Source organism: Saccopteryx leptura, chromosome 2 (assembly GCF_036850995.1).
Source record: "Saccopteryx leptura isolate mSacLep1 chromosome 2, mSacLep1_pri_phased_curated, whole genome shotgun sequence".
NCBI classification, from domain to species: domain Eukaryota; kingdom Metazoa; phylum Chordata; class Mammalia; order Chiroptera; family Emballonuridae; genus Saccopteryx; species Saccopteryx leptura.
Window position 1 is genome coordinate 236,276,118 of NC_089504.1, and position 9,821 is coordinate 236,285,938.

Consider the following 9,821-nt stretch of genomic DNA (forward strand, 5'->3'; position numbering starts at 1 on the left):
CTGGTGGGCGTGCTGGGTGGATCCTGGTCGGGCGCATGCAGGAGTCTGTCTGACTGCCTCCCTGTTTCCAACTTCAGAAAAATACAAAAAAAAAAGTGGTAATTTATGCACGTGGTGTCATTTAAACAGAGCAACAACTGACCGGATTCGCTGGGGCTGCAGTTTTCTATGATATGGGACTTCCAGGGATAAAATCAGGAAAGTCTTAGTCAAACCCAGATTTCTGGTCACCCTGTGTTTAAATCAGGGGTCAGCAAATTTACAGAACCTAATCCAGGCTGCCGCCTGTTTATAAATAAAGTTTTATTAGAACCCAACCAAACAGCCCATGCAGGGGGCTTGCTGAGGGGGATGGGACTGGGGGTGAAGAGCAAAGGAAGGCAGCACCTTGATACCTCAAAGCATTCAGCCAGCGTTTCTTCATCAGATATTTACTGAGTGCCTACACTGTCCCAGGTCCTGGGCTGGGCGGCAGCACACTTCAGTGAACAAGACAGAGCCCACTCTACCTCTTGGACACAGGGGAAAGCAAGATGGGGGTTACTGTGTCACTCAAAAGAAGCTTATTGGTTCACACAGTCTCAAATAAGGGTGTAGTCTTGGCCTCATCAAGCCTGCCCCAGACCTCACTCTGGATCCCCCGAGGGGTATCTGATAAAACTCCTCAGTACCCCTCACCAAAATACATGGTGACCATGACAACCAGAAGATAACAGCGGTGAGGTGAGGGCAGGAAACCCTGAGTCTTCCCTGGGTTCATGGGAATGAGACTGCAGTGGCCAGGAGGGAGGAGAGACGTTGGCTGCCCTCAGTCCTGTTGGGGTGGCCAGGGCCCTGCCCTAAACACCCTATCCCCAGGGGGCTTCGATGAAGCCCAGACATGTGGGATAGAGGCTGGGGGTTCGGTGGCGGCCTGGAGGGCTGCGGAGGAAGTGGGGAGACCTGGGTCCTGCTCAGGGGTTTGGGCAGGGGGAGCTAAGGGAGAAAGCTGTGCAGGGTGAGGTCGTCCCCATCGCGGTCCATGCCGGACCCTTCCTTTAGGCCTGGGCCCTTGGTGGTGGGCAGGTCCCCGTTGGCTGTGACTGCTGGGCCCTCGCCCCCCTCAGGCAGCAGGGAGGAGATGCAGATCATCTCAGTGGGCGAGTAATTGCGCACGGGGTACATGTGGTTCTTGCGGGAGAGGCGGACAGCCAGCACCACGGTGCACACGAGGAAGGTGGTGGCCACCAGGGCCAGGACGAGGATGGCCAGCAGGCAGTGCTTCACCGGAATGAAATTCAGGTCTTCCGTGAGGCCAGGGGACACAGAGCTCCCAGGGGAAATACTCTGACTGTTTTTCCATTGCTTGATGAGGCCATCAGACGAATCACTGACTGCCACGGTGGTGTCCCTGTGAAGATCAGTGGGCACAAGAAGGGCTGTGGTAAAACCCCTTGTGGTAGCAGGTTGTGTGGACTGAGCCTTCGTGGTGGCTGGATCTGTGGACCAGGTTTCTGTGGTAGTGGGCTCTGTGGAAGGGGCTACTGTGGACAAGATCTCTATGACTTCTGGTCCTGTGACTGTGGATTTCATGGACAGTGTCTCTGTGGCTTCAGGGCTTGTGGACAGGGCCTCCGTGGCTGCAGGTTGTGTGGTCGGTGCCGCTGTGACTGTGGGCGCCATGGACAGGGTCTTCATGCTGGCCTGCTTTGTGAGTGGAGCCCCCTCTGTGGATAGAGCCTCCACAATGGGAGGGATTGTAGTGACCGGTTCTTTGGGCTGAGGGCCCAGTGTGACTGGAATCCCCTGTGTGGCTAGTTCTGTGCTGAGATTCCCAGTGGCTGCCCCTCCGGCACCCAGGCTGTCAGAGTCCCCTCTGGCCACCCCCGGAGTGCCTGGGTCAGGAGACTCAAGCCCTGCAGAATCTCTTTGTCCCATCAAAACCTGAAGCTGGGGGCTCAGGGTCACAGACTCTCTGCTGTTTTCAAGCACTTCTGGAGGGTCTGTGCCATCATACCCTTCATAGGTGTCAAAGTCTTCGGATATGTTCAGCTTCAGCTGTCTCCGGCCCCGGGCAAGCAGGCGGCCTGGGGCCTCCTTGATCCCATCCTCCCAGGCCTCCCACAGCCGGAGGCTACTGCCAGAGCCCAGCAGGATCAGCAGCAGGAGGAGTTGCAGAGGCATGGCACCTGCAGGGACACACAGACAGAGAGACAACAGGACAGGTTTACCCCTGGGCTTGCTGAGCACCCTCGACTGCGATTCTGGATGGCCCCGGCTGGGCGTGTGTCTGGTCTGGGGCAGACACATGGCCTTAGGCATCCTCACAACCAAGCCCATGCCTGGTACACAGCAGGCCAGTAAGTGAATAACAGCTGCTACTGCTTATCAACATGAATACATTCATGGTGGAAGGAACTTCAACTTCCTCTGTATGGTGCACAGAAACTACTTGCCTCCCTATCATTGTTTGATTTAAACTTTTTATCTGCAGGCAAGACAACCGGCTGGGGAGCAGATAGAATGTATCAGAGCTTCTAGTTATGTTAACTTTAATGGCATTCCTTCTTGCTTTCTACTTCTGTGTGCATTTATAACATGAGTAGAGTAGTACCTATAAGCAATTTATAAATAGACCCAGGTACTCATCCACTGAGGGGGCCCATGAGCACCAGTTTGGAGACCACGGGTATGCAGGATGAAGCTGCTTGTCTGGACCCTTGGAGCCTCTGGGGGTTTGGTCCTGAGCCCTCTGTTCCACTTTCTCCAATCTTGGCTCCCCCACCCCGCACACAGCCCTGGCCTGCCCCTCAGATGCTCTGGGTTTCTTATCCTTTCTAAGCATCTTGGCTTGGTCTGGCTCCCTTTGGTTGTGTCCTGGCTTACACAATGGGGATGACAGCACCTACCTCCTAGGCTATTGTGAAGATGAAATAAGGTGATGCCTGGAAAGTCCTTTGTACTTTGATCCCACGGAGCTCCAAGCAAAGGGCAGCTACTGTGAATCTTTCAGTAAAACCCATCCTGTAAGCCCTCCAGGGCCCGGAGCCATTAACTGTACTATTTGGGCCCAGGAGAAAAGTCTTTTCAGAACAGTTTTAGGAAGCTGATGGCCATCTCATTTGCCTGTGGGTAGGGTCACTGTGCATTTGGGTATTCCCTTCAGCATCCAGACCAGGAGGCCAGAAATGGCAGTGCCTCTGCTCTTGGCCAGCTCACTGGTCTTTCTTCTTGGCATTGTGAACACTCATGCTTTCTGGTTTGTTTTTCTCTCTCTCTCATTATACTCCCCCTGGCACTGGCTGGTGTTTGTGCAATTCAAAATCCTGCATTAGAAAATCTGTGATGCCCTGGCCAGGTGGCTCAGTAGATAAAGCATCAACCTGGCATGCCAATGTTCGTGAGTTCGACCCCCAGTCAGGGCATGTATGGGAAGCAATCAATGAGTACACAACTAAATGGAACAACTGAGTGAAACGAGTTGATGCTTCTCTCTCTCAAATCAATGGAAATTTTTTTAAAAATAGAAAAGAAAATCCCATGAAGAGTGACGCTGTATTCTAGGGCATGATTCAGGCATTTCTGGGCCCCTGGACATAATGCCCTCCAGCTGTGGGCCACCCCTGCCACAGTGCCTGGGGTAAAGTGAGCCTGGATAGTTTCTACCACTTTCCCTTGCAATTCACATGTCCTTGAGGGACAGTAACTTACTCATAGGCCCTCAGCTTCCAGCCTCAATATGACCTTCACTTGTCGGTGAGAATTGTGTTGGTTTCTAGAATGCTAGTCTGCTCATATCTTAATTTCTTAAACCAAACTTTATGATAGTTGTACACCAGACACATCTGTCCCTCACAATTATCCTCATTTTACTGAGGAGGGATGAGGCTCAGAGAGCTGAAGTGATTTACCCAAAGACACACAGCTTGAGAGTGGCAGAGATCAGATTTGAATCCAATGAGGATTCGGGAAGGCTTTGTGGAGAGACCTAACCTAGCTGTATGGGCAGAAGGAGCAAAGGCTTGGGAGACAGCTTGGCTTGCTGTGTTTGTGGCTAGGGTTAGGGACCCACGTAGGAGAGAGAGGGTCATGTCACCTAGAAAGGCCAGCCCCACTGGGACTGGGTCCCATGCAGAGAACAGGGTTGGGAGCACAGACTATGGGGTCAAACAAGATGTTTGAGTCTTGGCTCTGTCTCTTACGTGCCGTATGAACTTGACACAGATCTTTGCTTTTCTGAGCCTCAGTTTCCTCATCTGTAAGATGGGAATAACAAACGGTACCTATCTCATAGAGCTGTGGGGAGAATGTGGTGAGATGATGGATTCAAAAGTTCCAGGCTCACAGTAGGTGCTTAATTAATGTGTCACACACACATGCACACGCACATACACGTTCTTTGCCCCCTAACCTGCCTTCCAGAGGCAGAGTTTCTTTGCACACGGGGTGGAGTCCCAACTTAGGGAGGAGGAGTATATGGCCTAACGTTTTCCCCCACTTTCCTAGGGGCACAGGAACTTAGGAAGAAGCCACCAGCTCAAAGCCATATTTCATAATTATGATGAGACTTGCAAACCCCCACCCACACTCGGGCAGTTCTCGGTTCCTGGAAGGCTGAGCCCTCAGCCACTTCCTGCAGAGAGGGAGGGGGCAAAATCTCAAGGCCCAGCCCACCAGCTTCTGGGTGGGGAGCAGCATCTTTGGGAGTCGGGGCCCCCCTTTCTGCAGCCTGGGGGCTGGGAGGATACCAGGGACAGGGCCGGGGGCCTGTTTCCGAAGGTGGGCCCTCACCCCTGCACCCAGCCCCCACAGTCCCCAGAGAGGTGACAGGGAGACCACTTAGCAGCTCTGTGACCTTGAGCGGGTCACTTCACCTTATCTGTGCCTCAGTTTCCCCCTCTGTAAAATAGGTACAACTACTTCAATGAACAGTCGTGAGAAAGGGATGAAAAACTGCAGGGAAGATCCCAGCTGTGGGTATTCTGTCTGGGGGGCTCTCTTTGGGGCTGCGGACAGGGGAACAGAGGAAAGGTACACCCCAGGCAGGGTGTGAGATGACAGCCTCCCCACCTCCCCGTGTGCGGTCAGGGAAGCAGTGGGCCCCACGGGAGAGCAGAGAGCTCCCCTGTCTGTTGCGATAAAAGATGAGCGTGTTGGGGATCCTGTACCACCCCGCCCGGGTCTGTCTAGGGTCACAAGCTCATCCTAGATGTCCCTGACATCAGCATCAGAATCCCCTACTCCCCACACCCCCCAGCCCCAGGCAAGCTGGGCATCTGGTCACCCCAGTCTAGTGCTGTCACCCCATAGGCTTTGAGGGGCAGGGGCCATGGACACAGCAGCCTCGTGCCAGGCCGAGGTTGGGCAGGCACCCGCCCATTTCATGGGAAGAAAACCCAGTTCCCAGAGGTTCTGTGGCAAGGAGAGGGGCAGAGTGTGAACACTGCATATTGGAGGCAGGACAGTAACTCTGATACTTGCTAAAATAAATCTATTATAATATAGGAGAAGATGTGGATGGACCATCTCATCAATTTCATCATACGAGGGAATTTAACGCATCTTCACACGACATAAGCTACAATGATAATCCATTATATGGATTAGGAAAGGAAGGCTCAGAATGGGACCCTGCTTCCTCCAGGCCACACCTCTCACCTTGTCTCTCCTCCAATGGCAGAAAACAGCCACTTACCACAGGACAGGCTGGGGAGGAGCGAAGAGCTGTCACACCCTATATCAGGGGTGGTCAACCTTTTTATACCTACAGCCCCCTTTTGTATTTCTGTTAGTAGTAAAATTTTCTAACCGCCCACCGGTTCCACAGTAATGGTGATTTATAAAGTAAGGAAGTAACCTTACTTTATAAAATTTATAAAGCAGAGTTATAGCAAGTTAAAGCATAGAATAATAATTACTTACCAAGTACTTTATGTCGGATTTTTGCTAAGTTTGGCAGAATAAATCTTTATAAAACAACTTACTATAGTTAAATCTATCTTTTTATTTATACTTTGGTTGCTCTGCTACCGCCCACCATGAAAGCTGGAACGCCCACTAGTGGGCAGTAGGGACCAGGTTGACTACCACTGCCCTATATTGTTATGGATTAGCTTACCTATAGGAGTGGGTCAGATGCTGCCCATTTCCTGCCTTACACCCTAAAACCAAGTTGCTTCTGCCCTGAGCCCAGCCTGGGGGTGCAGTCTGCTGGAGTCCACACCCCAGCTCCAGAGACCACACCGTGCGGCCACCCCAGGCTGTTCAGGAAAGACACCCATGGGACTTCAAGGCACTTGGGGCCTCCCATTCAGAATCTTGGATGCCCAGGAGTCCCGAGGTTCAAGTTCTTGGAATCTTAGGATCCAAAAAACTGAGCATCTCAGGGTGTAGGTGAAGGGAAGGCTTGGAATTCACAAGTAGGTCACACTGAGGCCCAGGTGACCCCACACACACATACACACACAACCAATCCCAGTGCAGATCTAAGCCTCAGCAGACAGGACAGGGCCTGGCCCACTTTTGGATTAAATCCAGTATCAAACCAGATCCAGTCCCAGCCCTGTGGTTTGCAAGCTATGTGGCCTTGGGCAACTGAACTCACCTCTGAGTCACAGATTCCCAGCCGGAACACAAGGACAGCGGTAGTAGCACCTGTACCTGATGAGGTAGTGGGTTGAAGTGAGCTGGTCCAGGTTGCATGTTTCGCACATAGTAAGTGCTCAATAAAGGCTAGTGGTTGTCATTGTTATTCTGTATTAAGGGCCACATCCCTGAAAAGTCCCCAGCCCTGGGTCAGCTTAAACACACCTCTGACATTGCCAGTCAGAGAGGACCGGGACAGGAAGCCCTGGAAATCTGTCTCCACAGCAAGCCCTGAGTGCAGTGCACAGCCTTGAACGCTGCTGGTTTGTAAATCACATATATTGAGCGTAGACAACGTGTCAGGCACTGGCCTAAGAGCTCTACATGAATTATTAACTCATTGGGGCCCTCACAACCTGAAGCAGCTGCTTCTCCCCTCATGAGCCTTGGTTTTCTCATCTCTAAAAAGGGGGCACAGGGCTCTTAGAGGGTTCCCAGCCCCATAGGAGGCCCTGCTCTGGCCTGGCCGAGGTTCCCAGGAGGCACTGAGCCTGGCAGCCCTATCCCTTCCCATATCTGGGTTTCGCTCTCCTATGGCTGCTGGCCAAGGGAGGGACATATCTGCCATTTAGGGTGTGGTCAGCTCGGGCAACCCCCAGAGCCACCCAGGGCCAGGGGACCACCTTCTGCGCCCCCTGCCCAGGGACCTTGAGAGGCCTGACTTGGGAACTCAGAGTGAGAGATAGGAGAGAGAAGAAAACAAGAGGGTCCGAAGAGAATTCCAGGCTGCCAGAGCCCTGACCTTTGTCTTTGGGGTGTGTGGATGTGTGTGTGTGTGTGTGTGTGTGTGTGCGTGCGTGCGTGCGCGTGCGTGTGCATGTGTGTGGGTGTGTGTGTGTGCGCGCAGGGGGTACTACTTTGGCCACCATTCACCTGTTTGCCCCTAAAGCACCCCAAATACAAATCAATGAGTATTCTAATTATTATTATTGTTTTCTTTTGCTAGCAATAGTATCCTAACTCTAATATTTTAATACTTTGCTATGAATACCTGTCATTTCCTCAATCTTATAAAAAAGCATAAAGAAGCTTTGGAAGCAATATATATATTTTTTATATAATTCTAATTTTTTTTTAATTTTATTTATTCATTTTAGAGAAGAGAGAGAGAGGGAGAGAGAGACAGAGAGAGAGAGAGAGAGAGAGAGAGAGAGGAGAGAGAGACGGGGGAGGAGCTGGAAGCATCAACTCCCATATGTGCCTTGACCAGGCAAGCCCAGGGTTTCGAACCGGCGACCTCAGCATTTCCAGGTCGACGAGAAGCAATATTTTTACGAACAAATCCTGCACCCCCTCCTAGGAATCGCTCAGACCTAACTCCAGCTCTGCTCCTGAGCAAATCCCCTCCCCCATGAAAGGAGGGGTAGGATGATTTTTTAGGGAAATCCTCCGATGTCTCTAATTTTTTAAATTCAGAATGTTCCCGAGCCAGCAGCTGCGGCAAACCTGCCCATGTAGGCAGGATGGCAGTGGAGGCGAGCAGGATCCGGAAGAGATGGCAGCATGAGGCCACAGGCTCCAGGCAGAGACCTCGGCGCCAAGCCCCCTGCCCTTTGGTTTGTCCTCCCCCGGGGCTGCAGCCCAGGGCCTGCCCCTGCCCGTCCTCAGCTGTCAGGCAGGACCACTGGTCCCTTGGGCACCCCCAGCCACTCCCTGTGGTTTTGCAAGCCGGCACTTACCGTGCTCAGCAGAGCATGGGACAGCTGCCTCGTGGGCCCAGGAGAAATAGCTTCTCTTTTAGTGACAAGGACCCAGCCCACGCTGCAGGGCACTGCTGTGGCACCCCCTGCCGTGGTCCGAGACCCCGCCAACTCCCAACGGCTGTGTGTGAAAGAAGGAAGCGAGAATGTGGTTACTCAGACGGGGCCACGTGATGGCCCACACCTCCTTGTTTGTGACAGCTTTGGTGACACTGTCGATTGGACTGGGTGATAGTGGGAGGCAGAGGCCTGCAGAGCCTAATGTCACTCTTGGATTCCGGTAACCATGAAAACACTGAGAACCCACATGGAAATTTTCTGGGGAGCAACGGGTAAGGGGACCTAAGCTGAGAAAGGCCACACAGCATTACACCTCGGCTGATGGAGAGTGTGGGTGACAGGGGACCCCATCTGGAAGGGAGTAACCTGATGCAAAGGAGGATTATAATGTCTTCTTGCCCAGGAAGGGAGTGAGGGGAGAAAACACTCAACAAAGACCTTCCTGAACTTTGCAAACAGTCCTTTGCAATGCAAACGTTTCTCTCTGGGTGCACAGATGGTCCTCTCAGCTGCAACCAAGAACTCTCTGAGGAGTTAGGTTGCAAATTCCTTGAAGGCAACGCCTGATGATTTTCTTTTTCTCCTAACTTGTTCATTTAGCCAATGTGGGCGCCTGAGCTGGATGCACCAAGAGCCGAAGGCAAACAGTGTCCAACCCCAGCCGGCTGTCCTGTAGCTCTCCGTCTGGTGGGGAAGCCAGCAGTTAACAAGCAAACACGTCATGAGGACACAGTGCGGTAATGTCACCCTGTGGTGAGCCAGGGAGGGGCCCCTAACCCACCCCGGGTAGGGGAGGGGATGTCAAGAGACTTCCAAGAAGTAACACTTGAGATGACAAGTAGAGTGGGCTGGGTGGCCAGCCCAGGCAGAGAGCAGACCCTGGGCCAAAGCTGGGAGACCTAGGAAGGGACAGAGCTTTGAGAAAGTGGACAACGTTTTGCACAAGGGGGTGCTCAGGACAAGCGCAGACGCGGATGGGCCCATCCCCTGCCTTGCGGTAGGCAGTGTACTGATACAGACTTGCCTTGTTTTATTTCACAGACATATTGCAGAGGAGGGTTTTGGTTTGTTTGTGCGTGCGCGCGCACGTGTGTGTGTGTGTGTGTGTGTGTGTGTGTGTGTGTGTATGTTTACACATTGAAGGTTTGTGGCAACCCTGCATAGAACAAGCCTACTGGTGCCATGTTTCCAACGGCTTTTGCTGACTTCTTGTCTCTGTGTCGCATGTTTTGGTAACTCCAGCAATTGTTTCAAACATTTTCATTATTATATATATTTGTTACCGTGATCTGTGGGCTGTAATCTTTGAGAACTTGCCCATGAAAGGCATTGGTGGTGTCTTATTTTAAGAAATTGCCACAGTCACTTCAACCTTCAGCAACCAGCGCCCTCGGCATCACAGCCAGACCCTCAACCAGCAAACATCTGTGACTCACT

The 9,821-nt window shown here is 52.3% G+C and overlaps 1 protein-coding gene across 1 annotated transcript; it reads right to left on the reverse strand.

The window, feature by feature from the left end:
- Nucleotides 1-286: 286 nt before the first annotated feature.
- On the reverse strand, nucleotides 287-8,447 carry SELPLG (selectin P ligand). The gene is made up of 2 exons (XM_066370667.1): nucleotides 8,304-8,447; nucleotides 287-2,168 (listed from the first exon to the last, which is right to left on the reverse strand). The coding sequence occupies exon 2, from the start codon at nucleotides 2,161-2,163 to the stop codon at nucleotides 976-978; it is 1,188 nt and encodes a 395-aa protein (XP_066226764.1). The 5' UTR covers nucleotides 2,164-2,168; nucleotides 8,304-8,447; the 3' UTR covers nucleotides 287-975.
- Between the last annotated feature and the right edge of the window lie 1,374 nt (nucleotides 8,448-9,821).